Source organism: Epinephelus lanceolatus, chromosome 18 (genome assembly GCF_041903045.1).
Source record: "Epinephelus lanceolatus isolate andai-2023 chromosome 18, ASM4190304v1, whole genome shotgun sequence".
Classification (NCBI taxonomy): domain Eukaryota; kingdom Metazoa; phylum Chordata; class Actinopteri; order Perciformes; family Serranidae; genus Epinephelus; species Epinephelus lanceolatus.
The window spans coordinates 10,106,536-10,125,029 of NC_135751.1; the positions used below are offsets into that span (position 1 = coordinate 10,106,536).

General features: G+C 40.7%; 1 protein-coding gene across 1 annotated transcript in view; it reads right to left on the reverse strand.

Moving 5' to 3' along the window:
- Positions 1 to 1,262: 1,262 nt before the first annotated feature.
- The window catches only part of LOC117268815 (xylosyltransferase 1-like), a 44,759-nt gene continuing 27,527 nt past the window's right edge, over positions 1,263 to 18,494 (reverse strand). The window contains exons 5-11 of the mRNA XM_033645513.2: positions 17,973 to 18,053; positions 16,980 to 17,196; positions 16,077 to 16,253; positions 9,153 to 9,421; positions 4,335 to 4,530; positions 3,496 to 3,832; positions 1,263 to 1,852 (exon numbers count right to left, since the gene is read on the reverse strand). Of these exons, the coding sequence (XP_033501404.1) occupies positions 1,530 to 1,852; positions 3,496 to 3,832; positions 4,335 to 4,530; positions 9,153 to 9,421; positions 16,077 to 16,253; positions 16,980 to 17,196; positions 17,973 to 18,053 (1,600 nt within the window). The 3' untranslated portion in view covers positions 1,263 to 1,529. The remainder of the gene's footprint in view (positions 1,853 to 3,495; positions 3,833 to 4,334; positions 4,531 to 9,152; positions 9,422 to 16,076; positions 16,254 to 16,979; positions 17,197 to 17,972; positions 18,054 to 18,494) is intronic.

Consider the following 18,494-nt stretch of genomic DNA (forward strand, 5'->3'; position numbering starts at 1 on the left):
CAACTACATGCCACTAAATCCCCCTAAATCTTACACACTGGACCTTTAACTGAACATAATATATACTTTTAATGGTGTTTTTGTTTGGGTTTTTTTTTTGGTAATAGAAAATTTACTTAAGTAAAGGATCTGAGTACTTACCCCACCACTAACAGTTAAACAGTGTTTTTCCAGTAGTAGTGAAAAAAAAAAATCATCTTCATAGTTAAAAGAAACAAACACTGACTGTTGTTAGAGAGGAAATGTTAACTGTGGTCTCTGCTGTTTTTAACATCAGACATGAGGCTAACCCAATATAGTAAAAAAGAAATATGTATGTAAACAGAAATTTAGTAATTTGCGTGAAAAATGTATCAGAATTCCCCCCTGACACCTACCTGGCTCTGTATGAGAATATCCATAGTTGCTAATGATTTTCTAAGGCTCATTATATCTGGATCACAGCTGAAGAATTTTGTCATCTCAAGGACACAAATAGTGTTACTATCTAGTGTTTCAGGCCTGTTATCCCAAGATTTAAGTGCACCATTATCTCAAGAACTCAAACATTATATTTTGGTGATGAGGACTTAAATTATCAGCCGTATTCATGTTTTAATTCATGTTTCAGCCATTGGACCGTCAAAGCAAAAATAAGTTCAGTAGGCCCCCACAGATAGTTCTAATCTTAATTTTGTCATCTTAAGATAATAGTTTGATCTTCACAAAATAGTTTTTAATAATGTTTTAAGCTTATTATTGTACATGGTAACATCTGGGGCTGAAAAAAGCCTTGACAATAAGTCAAAGCATTACTGTTGACTCTTAATTTGAATTTTAAAAAGAATACAAACTTGTGTCACCTGTCTTCAGCAAGTGCCTGTACATCATCCAAAATCATCCTAATTCAGCTTCACCTAATGCCTGACTTGAGGTTCTTCTTGTTCTTTTTTTGTGTTCACTTTCTTTCAGTCCTATGACTAGGAAGTTGCATTCAAAGACTAAACCTTTGAATTAAATGGTCATCTTGGGATAAAAGTCTGAAAACAATAAGTATGATCACTATAAAAATATAATTAGGAAATTTAAAATGAGGACATTGAGACCTAACTAAGCCGTGATCAATTTTTTTCGCAATAATGGGCCTAAGAATGAGCAACCAGGTGTGTTTTCAGCATCTGAACACACACACCTTAACCCAGGAAAACACGCACAAAAAGAGGTATAGAGTTCTTCTGGCACAACGCTTCAACACACACTTATCCTCTCTCTCTCTTGTTCTCTCTCTCTCTCTCACACACACACACACACACACACACACACACACACACACAGCTTTGAGCAGCAGACTGAATGAGGACTGAAGGAGAAGACTTCCCCACTGTTTGAGTTTGTTTCTCTTCTTCCCGTCGCTGCCGCCAAAGTTTCATCCATTTCCTTTCACACACGTTGCACAAACTTTAAATAAATAAATATCAGAAACAAACAGGACATTAGCCCCGTGTCTTCCTTCATTTGTTCCTCTCATCTTCCCTCAGTCTGTCTGTCTGCTACCTGATGCGTCCGTCCTCTCTGGGCGATGTCAGTTCAGACTTGGTGTCAGGGCTGGCGGAGCTCCAGGCAGTGAGACGACAGCGCTGCATGACGGGACAGACGCTGGGTCCCATTGAGCAGACATCTGCAGCCGACCAGTGGCCCTCCAACAGCCCGTCCAGCCAGCGACGCAGCGGTGCCCCTGTCAGCCCAGCGTTGGCCTCAGCCTCCTCCACAGCGCCTAGGCTCACCGGCAGCCGCAACACCGGGTTCAGGCCGTGGAAACTCTGCTCCATATAGGAGTTTCTAGCTGGGCCGCCGTGCAACCGTAGCCCGTCCTCTGGATCCCAGGGCCAGATGTTAGGAGAGGGAGGAAAAAGATGGGAGTGGGGGAAAGAAAAGAAGAATGGTGAAGAAGGTGGATTAGGGAAACCTTTTTCCCTTCTCCAACTTCGACATAAACTTTTTAGGCATTCACCAAAAACTGAACTACCATCAAATTTCATGTTGAGCATCCAGTTTTCAAGTTTAATGCAGTATTTCTACAGACATGTGGGCACACTGGATGGAAACATTAAAAATGTTCTCATCCAATCAGACAGATGATGATGAAAATACCTTAGAAAATGCAAACTGCTGTAACTCTCCCAAGGTTTGCGCTGAAAATTCTATTCTATATATTCTATGTGACCAAGTCATGGAATAACATACGGAGTGCCAAGGTTCACCAGCAATCTTTTAAAAAATCCATAGAAAGTGAAAAAGATTTTCACCCTTTTTTCTAAGTCCATAATGGCAGCTGTATTGCTCAGTTTTATATGTATATTTTTTGGTCAATTTTTGTATTCATACTAAACAATGTATCAATATTTTGCTTGTCTTCTAAGATGGATGATCCAGATAGTTTGAAGTGTCTTCTGGAAATAGCGGTACGTTTTGGGTTATTCAAAGATCAGATTTACTGTATCATGTATGTTGCATTTTAATATGCAGGCACCCATTACAGAGTGCCTGGATACTCCTGTAAAAACACAATGTCACAAACACACACTCCGATCAGATCACGTCACATGCCACCTTCACTTTATAACACTAGCCAATAAAACCTCTCACTGTCTATTTATATACCAGGCTTTACTTAGAGTTCTGCAGTTATCCCCTGTACACACACACACACACACACACACACACACAGAGGCCCGAGGAGGTCAAACAAATCAAACAGGGGAGGCTAATTCGGATAGAGGTGACCCTGTGTGTGCGTGAGTGAGTGACTGGATACTGACACTATAAATATGAGTATGCATGGTGTTGACGGCTGTGACAGGAGGGCTTCTACTGTGTGTGTGTGTGTGTGTGAGTGTAATTTAGGAATTAGATCTGCCACTGACATACAAACTTCAGTGACCCCTCTAAAGCTGTTGAATATCATTCCAACTGGTGTTTCCATGAGAGTTTCTGCAGGTTGATGCTTAAACTTTGTGTCAAATGAGTAATATTTTACTGACTCTTTGAACAAAATAGTAGTAATATGGAAGCAGTGTTCACATGTAAGTCCACAAAGTTAGTGGACCCTGTCATAAGATTTTATTTTTTCATCAAAAAGCTCTCTGAGCTGAATAAATCCATACACATTGATTGAATATACAGTATATCTGACACACTGAAATAGCAGGTCTGTGCTACTAAATCAAAATCATTCACGAGCTACTTAAAATACTCAAAGTCCTCATTTGATACTATGAAATTGAATAGCTTTAATTATTTTGATCACTGGTGCATTCAATTAATTTTTCACATTCACACATGGATTAAAATGTGTCTGGCTCAGGATACTCCTAACTACATATACTGTGCTGGAAGACTTCTCTATTCAATGTACAACTCCAGTTCTGTGTGATCTGTACTGTCCTTACCTGATTTCCTGCAGTTATCTATTTTCTTGTGGGCATGTAAACACAGTGACGACGTTGGATTGCTCACCTTGCTGTAAAGGCTGCTGTCGGTGGAACTCGAGTGGTGCCACGATGAAGCTGGTTTGGCCCAGTGGGTTCCAGTGGTGCAGCACCCTCAGCGTCCACAAGCCAGGCCTCAGAGGCGAGGTGAGTGGCGGTCGGTAGTGGGTGACCTCAGCCAAGGCGTCCACCAGGATGTCGTAAGTGGCAGCAATGACGTTGGTGGGGTCGATCCACACCACAGTGGCCGTTAGGTTGCTCTGGCTTCGGCTCCAGCGTTGCACAGCTACCGGCTCATCCTTGGGCCCCAAGAGACCCCCCCAGTTCCTGAAGAGACGCTCCTTAGGATCCCAGTCTGCCCCAACCTGAAGGACAGGGAGAGGGTCAGGATCACTCTGACTCTCAGATTGCAGGGGTGCACAGTTTATCAGTCCTCCTAGCTGTATCTGGCAATAGCTGCTTAAAAATGATTTATAACATTGGCCTTCGGATAATTTTAGAATTAATTAAAATGTTTTTGTTCAGTTTTAAGTATTACTCATCACCCCACTGTCGGGGTCCAGTACAGTCCCCATCGAAATGTAAAACAAAAGGCTTTCAATTTTCTTTTTTTTTTGAGCCCAAAAAGAAAATCTGACATAAATATTTTCCACATTACAGCAACAGTGTGCATGAAATTAAAAATGTACATATAAACAAGCAGCTGAACAATATAGACATGCTGAACATAATGGTGTTTAAATTGAATATAACATGTGCACAGATAATTTCAGCCAGTGGTCAAAACAAATATCAGGTTTCAAAAGTCTATGTGGGCCAAGTAAATATGAATATATTAGTGTGTGTATGTGTTAGTGTGTGTCTGACCTGGACGTGCTGCAGCCTGTTGGTGGTGTGGGGTGGGTTGGCTAGGGTGAAGTGGTCTTTGGGTGTCACCCAGGTCTCCAGGCTCTCCAGCTGGGTGGAGGCTCGGTTAGTGGCCACATGACGCACCAGGTAGCCCTGGAACTGGTCTGACAGGAAGTAGACGTGGACTGACACTGGGTGGCTCATGGCCACATACCTGAGGGAGACGCATACATACTATACTTCAGAATCACAACTGCTGTATTCACCAAATGTGCAATGTACATTTGGTGAATACAACAAATGTACATTGTACATTTGGTGAATATAGCAAATGTACAATGTACACAGGAATTTCACTTGTTGATGCAGCGCAGTGAAACAATACATCTTACAAAGTAGACAGACAATATCTGCAATATAGTGGATACTTTCATCCATTAAAAGTTAAAGCTGGAGTGTGGGACTTTTACATATGAATGAGCATTCGTTATGTTCAAGCCCTTGGAGTTCACAAAATGTTAAAGAGTCAAAGTCAAATGTCTCATGCCACCAGGGAAACTCTGGGTTTGTTCCAAATTGCATACTTTTTCTTAATAGTTTTAGTATGTACTTCAGCTGCCCTTAAAAAGTATGCACTGTTGCATGCATTATGCACACAATTGGGACATACTACCTCTTCATAACATTGCGCACTGAACTTTGACCCTCTTGCTTTTATATCCGTTACCTTGGAGATGAAACAAATGCTACTCATTGAGTTCTCCAGAGACAGAGATCAACCCAGAGAGCTCTGCTGTTGTAACTTTGCAATGTATGTCATTTAACTTGAAAGTTACAACTGCATAGATTGTAGATTCTAACATATTTGCGACAGTAAAATTACGTTTGCAGTTCTCTGTCATTGTTATTTCTATAGTTATGTCCTTTTGTTGTTTGTAATATTTATGATTATTTTGTTCACTTAAACAATGAATATTCCTATTATTAATATTTGACTGGTCATCGGTTAAATGTGTTGTCATCCATCATTGCAACTTCGGACAGTTGTCAATGAGCTGTCAAGCCGTCATCTGTCGACTGAGCGACTTTCCCATTCTGGCGCAACAAAGTGATGTGTTTTTCATCAACCAGCCAATGCTAAAGGTAGCAGTAAGTGGGAAGAGACCATACCAATGGAGCAGAACTACGAGTATGGTGGAAGCTGTGGTGGAAAATCCTAAGAAATGTATTAGAAAACTTTCTGGAGTGGATGTTCCAGTTAAAGGGGCAATAAGCAGAAATTCATCATTTCTAGATTGAAGGAATTAAAAAATCGCTATGTGAAGAACTAGAGGTGTAATTTCATCTGGAGTATAGCATGACCTCACACACCCTCTCTCTGTGTTGATCTCCAGCCCCTTGTTTACAAGCCGGTCCGGCTGCACGTTCATGTACGTTCACATGAATCGCTGCCTCCTCCCTCCTCTCGGAGCCCTTGGCCCTCCCTCCCTATAAAAGGCTACAGGCAGTGAGCAATGGCAGTGCATATTTTCGAAGCGAAATGGCGGAGAGCAGAACGAAACGTTCACCTGAAGACGACCAGAATCCGACATTACCTCTAAAGAAACAACGGTCGTTGGTGAAGAAGTTGTCGGATAAAGACAGGGACAGAACCTGGATTAACATTGGCCTTGCATTTCCAAGGTGGAGAGCACTGTGAGAGCTAAAGGGGCTACAATCTGACTCGGAGCTAGCTCTTCTTCTCCTGGACAGGTAACATTAAGTAACAACACAAAGTCAAATGTCTGTTTTAATTAGTGTTACAGTAACGTTAGGCACATGTCGCTGTGTCGATTCAATTAAATTTAATGTTACAATTGTAGCATGGCTTAATGTCCGGAGCTTGAGTTATTAGCGGCTTGGCCGCAGCAATGGGTCAGGCCTTACGATCGTGTTAAGTGAGTAGCCCGGCAGCCCAGCTAACATTTACAATTAGCATTGTAAAATGTAGCCAGGCTAAAACATCACTCTCACTCACAGAGAAGAGTAGGAACGTTAGCGTTAGCTCCCGGTGTTAGCACTAGCCGGGATCCGGCGGTGGCTCTAGCCGAGTCGGCTGCCACCGGCTACTGGAGTAACTTATAGCTATGGAGCGCTTCTACCAGCTCTTCTATTCACTGAACCTTGCCTCCATCTCAGCAAATATATTACATTTATTAAGTACCATCATCATTGAAGTAGGCAGGGGAATAGCTAAACACAGCAGAGACCGAGAGTGAGTGAAAGACATCCCTAACTGCTTAACTAAGTTTAGATGAGGCGAGTGGGGGGTGGGGGGTGGAGAGCAGAGGTAGAGGGAGGTGTGGCTCATGACACACTTTGTTTAGGTCTACAGGCAGTGCACAACAGCAAACCTAGCGGTGAAACGATTTCGCTATTTGCCCCTTTAAGAAAGAAACTCAGTGTTCAGAGGAAGGATTAAAAAAACACCTAGTATTACTGCCTCAGGGTTGTATGCCTCTGCATACCAGTCAAGTTGCAGTTACAGTTTACATCCATGTCTGTCCAGACTCATGTGTAGCCATGACAGTTGACAATGCTTCAAATATGGATGCTGCTGTAAAGAAGCTACAAATTCTAAAACATGGATGCTTCACACACTTGTGGTGAGCTAACTTGCAGGCATATGTCATAAGCGTGTCAACAATGTTTGTGTAATTTCTGTTACTGCCAGAGGATTTTATTGCTACACCCAGTGGTGGAATGTAACTACGTACGTTTACGTCACAGTTTAGTATGTCGTAAATCATATAAATGTCATTAAAAAAGGCATAGTATAGCATGTTGTCAAAAAAAATCATACAACATACAACCCCTTTGGAAAAATATACATACTGAAAACAAGCTACAAAATTTAATACGCATCAGCTGTGTGGAAACATAAAATGAGTGATAACAGTGAGTCACATAAGACTAAATGGGAGAAAAGCAGTAACAGACTCTGTTTGTTGAAGTGTCAACTCCATACGAATACACTGCTTACAAGTTAATGGCAGCAATGCACAATTTTCCAAAGCAAAAGAGGAAGAAGAGATTTCACTGTTCTCTTGTTTTGGATTTAGGGGCGTACCAAAATCTGCAAGGAAACTGTCAAAGTACTTATGTGGATGGAACCATGTTTCAAATGTATCCACATTAGTGTGTGTATGTGGTCTGAGATGTAGCTTGACTGAAATCACAGGTTAAAGGGAACAGACTAGTCCTGTTTTAACTCCCCCCTCATCTCCCCCTTCACACACACTTCCCATAATGCTGCCCCCACCCATTCTAGCCACCAATCCCCACCCGAACTCCAACAAGTACCTCCTTGTACCTACTGTGGGTCTCCACCCCACACACACACACAGCCGGAAAAATCCAGTCTGTGCAGACACTGTAGCCTGATTGTACCCCAAGACAAGCTGCCGTTATCTTTATATTTAATTTGGACTCACAAACACACACAAACACCAGTGGTGGTGAATTTAGTGGAAAGACATTTCATCTGCCAGTCCTCCTCGCTCCCCCCTAATTGTGCAGTTTCTCTCTCAGCCTAAATTTCCTGACCCAAGGATGGGATGACTATACAAAGCACCCCATTACACTGGTGACAGACTGTACAAGAGGCCGATATTGGCTTTACAATTCCAGCATAGTCTGTTGTTCTTGCATCTTTAGTTTGCTTCATTTGGTCCAAACCAACTGAAAAATGATCCATTGTTGCCTTTTAGTCCTGGTCTGTTTCCTGTTCACATTGACTAATTACAAACAAACCGTAAACATGAAGTCACATTCACAGACAGGTAACTCACTGATTGATGGACTGATGGATCCACGTGAGAAATCAAATCTCTGGTAACTGACACCAAGTGATGCTGCACTTCACTGAACCATAAGTGTTTATATATATTCTCTGAGTTCATAAATATGATAATTAATAATCAAGATGATGTTGCTTCCTAAACAATTCACAATAAGTAGGTGGATTTAAAAGCAGTTTTTCATTTGAACTTTTGCTAAAACCACATATCTACCATTACTAAATCATGTTATTTGCCCGCTTTGCTTTCACATATCAAACAAACTGCACCAGAAATCTCATGGAATCGAGCCATACCAAGGACCCCAAGTGTTTGTTTGAAATTACCCGAACAGATTCAGTGTGAAAGCATAGTGTCTCAAAACACCATTTCAGTCTTCTTGATATAGAGCTGGACAATGATTGTATATAAACCAAAGATCAGTGTCAATATTATGCACTTTTAACTGGGATTGGTGAGATTGTTCAAACTAAAATCTACTTGTGCATCCCATACACAAACTCCTGGATTACCCCATAAACCCCCAGCCCATCAAAAATCTCTGGAATGCCTCCAATCATCCCTTCATAACATTTATGAACTCCTTGGACCATCAGTAAGAACCCTTGCAGCCTGAAACCCTGAAACCACCAGTGCTCCTTCACAACCCCTAGAACCACATTAAAAAAAACCCAAATCCTTTTAAAAATGACCCATCATAGACACAGGGGTGAACAACAATATGTCTTGGCTGTCTATTTGTTTTTAGATTATCAAAATGCATGGTGCAGTACCAGGTGTAAACAGGCTCTTAGATCTTATGTAACTCCCATCTGGTACCATGGATGTACTAAGAGAAGTGGATATAGTATGGCAATTACACCAATTATATGGCTCAGCCAACAGAAACACAAAATGGGTTTTGGATTTTCTGCTTGACCTTCACTTAATTGACTGCAAGGCTGACTCTGCCACATCACATCCACCTCCCAATAAATCCACATCTGGATGTTTATACCTGCAGCTGTTGTCATTGGGGTGTCCTTGTAGTGAGCTGGCAGCGCGGGACAGTCCCATGCGACTGAAGGCATGGTAGTGGCTGAGCATGGAGTCTGATAGGCTGGCAAGGCCATCTGTCTCCTCCTCATAGATGTTCTCCCAGTAGGCATGGAGACCCAGGGTGCCTGAGTCGTACGATCCGAACAGGTAGGAGTCCAGCTGGTTGATGATCTCCTGACTGACGCTGGCCTCAAACTTTCTGGCAAAGAAGGTCGGTCTGGACGCTTGCTGTGGTCAGAAAAGACAGAAGGAGACAACAAGGGATGATTATTGTGTAATCAACCCTGGCCAACCAGTATAAACTAGAATTACCACCATGTTGTATGAGTTGTATGCCTCCGCGTACATGTCAAGTTGCACTTACAGTTTACATCAATGTCTGTGAAAACATGTACTTTACATATATCTTCCTCCCGGCAGCACAGAAGATCTATACCATTAGCACAGTTTCAAGGTGGGCACCCAAGATTAGTGTCACCAATTCAGTATCTGACCAAATGTCTCCCCTTCTGTTCTTGAGATAAGATGTTGAGTAATGGCCAGAAAAGTGTTTTTGCAGAACATTATGGTGTCTGCCTGTTTGCGCTCATGAAATGAGTTGGATGCAAGGTCACAGTGACCTTGACCTTTGACCACCAAAATCCAACCAGTTCATCCTTGAAAAAATTGGGGAAATTTCACTCAAGGTGTTCTTGAGATATCGTGTTCACCAGAATGAGACAAACAAGGTCACAGAGACCTTTGACCTATGATTACCAAAAACTAATCAGTTCATTGTTGCGTCTAAGTGAACATTTTTGCCAAATTTTGAAAAATTCCCTCAAGGAGTGCTTGATTATGGGGCAGTTGGATAATGGATGCAAGCTATAGACAGACAAGCTGAAAACATAATCCCTTGGGCCACAGCTTTCACTTGAGCAGAGGCATTAAATTTGTCAAAACATAGAGAAAGCAATATATAAAAAAAGGCAGAAATGTATAACCCACAAAGGAAAAGTTTTAAAATCATGAAACAAAATAAGAGAAAATAAGATTAACAAGTTAAAACACACCCTTTGTTAAAATGAGAGACATCCCAAGAGTGAGAAATAAACTCATGCAACACATTAACATGAGTGCCAACACTGGCAGAACTGATTCATGTTGTAGTGGCACTCATTTCTATTTTTCCAGCTGTGAAATCACTGAGTTACAGTTTATGTAAAGCAAAGAGTAAAAATGCAAGACAAATCTCCAGGAAGCAGTTCTGCCAGTTTTAATGCTTCACTTCAAAATATAAAAAAAATTACAGGCTGGAAAGATCAACGAGTTTGTTTCAAAGTGTCACTACATATTTCCAACTGTGTCTCCGGGCTGAGGATAATGACCATCATGTAATCAAACTAACAAACAGCAGGACAAGTATTATCACACCCTCTAAATTGCCGTATATACAAACAATCCCTATATATTATCAAATATCCTACTGCCATTAATAGGAGCAAATATTTCCATAATTTTAAAATGTCTTTTTGAATGCCTCTTCTGTTAGTGTGGTGCATTTGATTTCAACATTAATGTATAATTCAATATTTTACTGGTTCTCTTCTAATGATTGGCTCTAATGTAATATTTTCATCACATTCCATACAACAATACTTTGAACCAGAAATAAATTTGCTTTGACCACTTTACAGTACTTACAAACAATAAGCAAGCAAGCAATCTTCAAGCAGGACTATTCTCATTTATGATGCAGACTTATGGTTTTAACCTAGGAGTGGTAAACAAACTTCTGCACCTTGGCAAATATGGGTCACGTTGAGAGTCCAGCAGCCAGCGTGGTAGGTGACTCTTTGCCTGAGGAGTTTATGAAACATGCTTATTCACTATTCTGTGTTTACATCTAACATACCTGCATGACCACTTGTGTTAATCGGATCTGTACCAAAGAAAACTGAAAATAAAGCAGCCTCAGAGCTTGATGCATCGTAGACATTCAAGTAGAATAACACTGCTGTAAAACTGTACCTAAATGCTGTTCATTAACACAGATTACGGGCTGATTCAGAGCCAGTCTGCTACTGATGCCACTGGGCCTTTCCACTGCTGCAGTTGGGGGTTAAATGCTCCTAAGTACCTTGTCACTAACTGTTGTGGTGGGAGAAAACAGTGAGGAAGACAGTGTCAAAGACACTGACGGTCTACAGGGCTGGCTCTCTCTACGTGTTCAGTACAACTCACTGTTGGAGCCAAAAACAACTTTGTATGCAGCTTTACACATGTGTTAACAGTCACTGTAATGAGTGACCTTCCCCTATGTTCATCATACCCAAACTATTTATATTCAACAGAGGAAAAGCTATGGCTTGAGTTTTTATTCATCTTATATTAAACCCAAACCTTAAGATACTATCACAGCTGTCCACAACTGCCTGGAAACGGGGACACACACACACACACACACACACACACACACACAGAGTGAGTCTATGGCCAACACAGTTTCAAACTTTAATGTGACTGTACGGTGGCCCTGAGAGCTCAAGGAACTGCAAACTGACCCTTCGCTAAGTCCCGCCTCTCAAGCGCAGACTAGCATAGCATCGGCCAGCTCTGACAGGGGGGCCGACAACTGCACGGCTGTGCTCCATAGACTCTTGTCCAATTGTGTCAGAGTCCCTTAATGTTCCACAGGTTTTATGGATTTTGAGCGAAACATTGTACCTGGGGCACATGTAGTAATGATACCTGTTATTCAGAGAAGTTGGAGGGAGATAAACTTTTCTCCCCTGTTCCAAAATCAAACTCTGAAAAGTGTAGGGTTAGCTAGCTAGCCACTTAGGGTATAGCTTTCTGAATGTATACAAATGCTACTTTTGCTGAACAAAGACCTGCCCTGCTTTACAGGAACCAGCTCTTTGGCTTGTCGGCTATCAATCAGTGGTGTTGGAGAATGATCTAAATGTTAAGAGTTTTGGTTTCTTTTTAACATTGTGATGGCATGTTTCAGATAATATAACAGATATGTGCTGTTAGCCTGTCTTAGCGTTTTGCTTATTCAGGGTTTCCCACTCATTCATTTATTTGCAGCGGCCCGCCATAATTAAACCATCTGCTGCCACTTTTTGAATTTATGTTTTTGGAGCTGGACCATTCATTAGGAGCACTGTTGGAATATATATACCATTTGGTTATTCTTTGTTCCACACTCTCACAGCGCAGCGTATACTCTGGGCACAGACAGAGCAGCAGAACTTAAGGCACAGTCAAAGTGAAACTTAAGCATTCATTGCACTGGGTCTAAAAGTTAGCTGTCACTCACAGACAGCTGCTCGTCTCATGCATTGATCTGATCTGATCAACTCTGATCAGACCGACTGATCAATTATTATATTATTACCTCGTGACACAAAGCTCTACAAACTGCTGCTGAGGGAAAAATAAGCTAATGAAGAATTCTGCCTGTGCTGCGTTCACGGACCCAAAAAACCTTGTGTGCTGTGTGCATAACTTTTTAGTGTCTTTTGGAAACAGTTTCTGTTGTGTTGTCAGCTTCTCATGGCACTTTTTTTTTTTTAAATGCTGTGCATGTGTTGTCAAGTTGGTGAAGACGTTACTTCATTTGCATGTGTTTTCTTGATTTGCAGTGCGCTGAGCTCTCAGGGCCACCATAGGACTGATCAAGAAGGACATTTTTGGCCTGTTATGCATTTATCTTAAAGACATGTTAAAATACAGTATGTGTACTGTATTGTACTGTACTGTATGTAAAGATTATGTTTTTTAATAAAGAAAAAAATGTCATCCTGTTTTTTGAAAAGTTGAGGCTCTCTGATGTATCAGTGATCAAGATTAACAGTATTATATATACATAAAACACTCAAAGACTCTTTACGTATGGGAAAAGACAAAATCTATCTGACAACCTTCTATGGAAAACCAAAGTAAGGACAAGTGAAATCATAGACACACACACTTTGTCATGTGGTCCAGTCTGGAAGAAAGAAGGGCGTGGTTTATGATGTCATCAGGAGGGTGTGACCTCACCAAACCAGCTCTTGGTGGGCCCCGGCTGCACCAGCGAGCCAGGAAACCCCAACATAATGAGAGCCATGCGGACTGCCCAGGCTGCAGCGGAGCTCTTTATTCAGCAGCACAGTTTTATCTGTGTGGTTATTCTGGGGCTGTTACCTTACGATCTGTGTCCTTACACAGCTAAAGACAACAGTGGCAACCACTAGTTACAGGGTCAGGGGGGATTTTTGTTTCCTTCATCTGAAGATCACAGGGAAATTATATAAAAGTGCCTTTACTGTATGTTCTTTACTCTCCCTAAAGGAGGTCAGCCAAATATGATTCAAGCAGCTGCTCTACTGTTGGAGCTGTTGAAGCTTTATTAAGTCAAGACTGAACAGATTTTAACCCTGTGAGTATTCTACTGTGGATTTTACTTTTTCTCTTTTTGGTTGTTTTAGTTCATTTTTTAATTTACGCTAGAGCAATAGTTTTTTCATTATTGATTTGTCTTTCAACTACTTCGATTTAAAAAGGTATAACAGTCCAAAACCCCAAATTCACAAAGATATGAGATATATATAGATTTTTAAAGGCTCATTATACTAATATTAGGGCTGTAAAAAGCAATCATTTTATTACTGATGAATCATTTGGTCGATAAAAGAACAGAAAATAGTGACAAATGCTGATCACAAGTTCCTAAAGCCCAAATTGACATATTCAAACTGCTTGTTTTAAACACTAACAGCCCAGAAATACGTCCGGCTTTACGCTTGTAGAGGACCAGTAAATATTGACATTAGAGAAGCTGGAAGCATTAAAAAAAAATTGGCATGTTTTGCTTTAAAAACAAAACAGGAAGATGAGTAATTGAAGGATGCATTTCATAATCTCCCAGAGCCCAACGTGACTTCTTAAAATGAACTGTTCCAATAACTTTACAATCATATAAAACAGAGAAAGGCAACAAACCCTTCAACATTAAAGAAGCCGGAACTGGGAAATTTGCTTGGTAAATTATGATTTATTGATTATTGAAATGATTGCAGATTAATTTTCTCTCGATTGTCTGATCCTTTTAGCAGTAAGTTGCACTTCTCCTCACTTTTTGGTTTATGTAACTTTAACTGGATCCTGACTCTGTACTGTGTGTTGGATGTTGCTGATCCTTTTTCTCAAGAACAATAAAAAAAAATCTTCCTTTTTAAAAATCAGGTCTCCAGTTTATAAGAGTTCAAATCTAAAAGAGTCTCAACTGGTTACATATAGGAAAAAAAAAGTGTGTGTATAGTACTGTAGATACTGTACAGTGTGTCCCTGACCCTTAAATTCAGGACTCAGTCTTTCTAGTTGGCAAAACCCAGCATTATGATAATGACAACCTTACAAACCTCAGCAGCAGCTAGCTACAAAGCTCTAAAAATATCAGCTGCCTCAAGTGTACAGCTGTTTCCAGGATCAGCTCTTCATATAGAAACCATCAGTAGCTCGACCACAGACGCTGTCTTCAGGTCTGTCGTTACAGGGAGCCAAGGGCCGCCTGCCGTAAGTAAAAGCAGCACTGCTAATTTGTGAATACGAAGTTATTCTGGTCTCAGGCCACCGAGGCCCTGAGAAGGAAGGTTGGACAGTTCAGAGAGACTGAACACGATGACTTTTATCTGCATAGATGTTTTCTACCACTCATTATATGGCTGCCACATGATCATGTTTGGTACAAAAAAAAAAAATCCAAAAAATTTTCTTTCATGTAAAGCTTTGTGATTACTGAGACGTTGAAACCACATCTGTTATATATAGGGCCCAATTTAAATGATCTATATCACATTGTCTGAAGTGCGTGGCACAAGTGCATTTAGGGTTTGTCCAACTCCACTTTGGCTATATGTTACATAATCTGGATGCAAAGTAAGGCAAAAAGGGCAAAGCTGTTGTGTTTAGTCCCTTAAAAAACAAGGTTCGCCTCTACCTGCCGCATTGCTATTTACATGGCGGATTCGGCAAATAGGAAAAGTGAGCAGTTTTCTGCTGACAGTAATGCAGTAAGAGCAGTAATGCCACGACAGAAAATATTGTGGGACATTTAATCAGCAAAACTAAAAAACAGTAGCTCTAAACTTGACAGAGGAAACAAAACTAAACATTTAGCTTCCGAAGTAATCAATGAAGCTACGCTGCTCTTAGTGCGTAAATGCACACAGCATCTCATTAAAAGGGAAGTTGGACAGCAGCTCTGCTCTGATCTCTGCTATGTAATGTGATAAAGGCCAAAATATGTCCTGCAACAGACGATAAGGCTTGTTGTTGTTGTTTGCTAAGCTGATTATCAGCCTCCGACTTGCTGGATAAGGGGAGCGAGGAGTCAGCAGTCATTGACAATTATGAATAACCACAAGAGGTCTTTAAGCATACAGTCATACATATGCAAACAAAATATGAGGCAGATTGGTCCAGTAGTTTTCAAAATAAGTCGCAAACAGACAGAAACACATACTCACACAAATGCACACTCATCCCTTGATCCCCTACAGGCTAACAATGCTAGAAACAGGATAACAATAATGTCTTATATATAATAATATACCTCTGCCAAATTACTTATAGTGCGTTTCGCTGTTAACACTTCACAAGTCACAGGTCAGTGTGCAAATGCCACTATACTAGTGAAGCAGAGCAGCACCACTAGTATAGTGGCCCTTAATCTTGGTCAGTAGCCTGGTGACAGAATTTCACCCGACCTGATGCATTTGTGTAAGTGCTCGAGCAGGCAAACACATGCCTGATTCTTTCAGTATACATATATCCAATAATAATGTTCAGATTTTGTGAAATATTCAAAAGTCTCTAAAAACTTAGCCAGTTGGCCCAGAAAATCTTTTCTCACCTGGAAGCGTGGAAGGTCAGAGGGCTTGAAGTCATTGGGTGAGCAGCCACACCAGTCCACAATATGCTTGTACTGGCATTTACACCCCAGTTTGCGGTTCCAGTTGGTGAGCCTCAGGTTGTTATCCACCATGGTCTCACAGTGTGCGCTGTTCTCCAGCACGGTGTGGAAAAACGACTGGAGGTGGAGGCGAGCACAGGGAGACAGACAAGTTTATACACATCTTACAATCTCAATAAAATATCTTATCTACAAACAAAATAAGACATAGGACTGAGTTATTTTTATGGTTTTAGACCGTTCTTAGGTTGTCCTAAAGGGACAGTTCACCCCTAAATATAAAATACATATTTCTCATTCTACCTGTGGCACCATTTACTATTTATCTAGATTGTTTTTGGTGTGAGTTGCAGAGTGTTGGGGATATCGGCTATAGAGAGGTCTGCCTTCTCTACAATATAATGAAACTATATGACACTCGGCTTGTGGTGCTCAAAGTTCTTGGCCAGGACACTCTTGATAAAGAGAGAGTTTCCTGGTCTAGTAAAAGTTGAAAAAAAAAAAAAAGTTTAAAAATTAGAATTTAGAATTAAAAATAGAACAAAACATCCATCACAATTTGCAAAGTAACACACCAGTTTATTTTAGAGTAAAAAGTAAACGCTTCCCTCTAAGATGTAGTGGAGTAGAAGTATAAAGTAGCATAAGAGAAATTCTCAAGTAATAAACAAGTACCTCAAAACTGCAATTAAGTAAATGTCCTTGTAGATGACAAATCCATTACAAGATGGATTATGCTGTTGATAATCATGTCCTCCTCTAGGGAACACCAGCAGACACATGCGCTGTATTTGTATCTTGAGTCTGAAGGGTTACTTGACTATGTGTGTGCGAGTGCGTTACCTCAGCAGGCAGCAGTGTGTAGGCGTAGAAGCGCTTCATGCTGCTGACCAGCTCGTCTTGGGAGTTGACCACATAGTCCACAAAGGGCCGGTTTAGCAGGAACCAATCGGAGCCTCCGTCCACCGCAATGCCCTCTGGGATCTTGCGGTCCCCAAGACGCCACATGTGGGTGTCACACTCGTAGAAGAGACGGTCCAGACCCTGTTTACGGATGAAACTGAGAAGACACACAGACATCCAGTGTTTAGCTGATTACGCAAACTGACATACTGTATAAATACTTTCAGCTGAGACAGATTTACTTCCAAACTGTAGAGAGACATATGCACTGCATCTCTGTAAGTTAATTAGTGAAGACAAGCTTACTATTCAGCCAGTGATCAGTTACTGAACCCTGAAGTGCCCTTGTGACCAAACCTGAGTTTCAACCAAAAAAAAAAGACTAAAGTTTCAGCACTTAAATAAATCAATAAATAATAATAATGATGATAATAATAATAAATAAATTGCTTTAGCAAGAAAGACGTAGAAAAGAAAAGATGTCCTAACATCTTGTGTCCTTTTACTGGATTAACCTAATAATCTGTAATTTGGGGCATTTTTACTGACTAATTTTTGTGTTAATCAACTAATTGGCTAATCCATTGCAGGTCTACTTGTACATTGAATCTAAAAAGCAAATTAGAAGAATTAAAGGCACAAGGGTAATAACACTTTCTCAATAATTCAACTTGCACCTGATATTGCAGTTAACTAGATATTAAAACACCTTCTAAATAACTGCAAACTACTACTAAAACCTCAATTAAACTACAATGTTTTTAATAAACCATTTCCTCATGGGAATGGCAATAATATCTTTACATTTTGTTCAAAAGTCTGCATTGAACTCAAGACAATTTATTTGCTTACAAAAAATAACATCAAAGAAAAAGAGAGAGAAACTGTGATCAAGAGACACAGAGAGTGACAGACTGTCTCTCTCTCGCTTACCGTGCATTGTCTCTGCCGTGAGATTTGATGAAGTTCATGTTACGGTACTTGGACAGGAAAGCCACCAGCTGGTCATTGGTTCTGAAGGGAGACAGCTGCTGTCAATCATCAACTCAAGACAATCAGCTGCAGATCTGACATCACACTGATAAACTCTGGTTACACTCATATGTCCCTTTATTGATTTATGGGGCAGATACAATGTTTTGTTTTTTTGTGACTCTAGCTAAGTGGTTGTGGTGATGGCAATGTCAGTCAATCATTCCACCACTTTAATCCACGCTGAAATATCTCAGCAACTATTAGATGGATGGCCATTAAATTTGGTGCAGAGTGAAACATTCATGTCTGTCAATGCTTTTAACTTTCCAACTGTCATCAGGCCAAAAATTCCCTCTTAGGAGGGAGAAATACACCAGTAAGCCATGAAATACACAAGCAATGTACATTCCCAATAGCTGTTTTTTAAACAGTGCTCAAGGGGGGATTTTTCCCTTTAATGGATACACGTCTAGGCAGGAT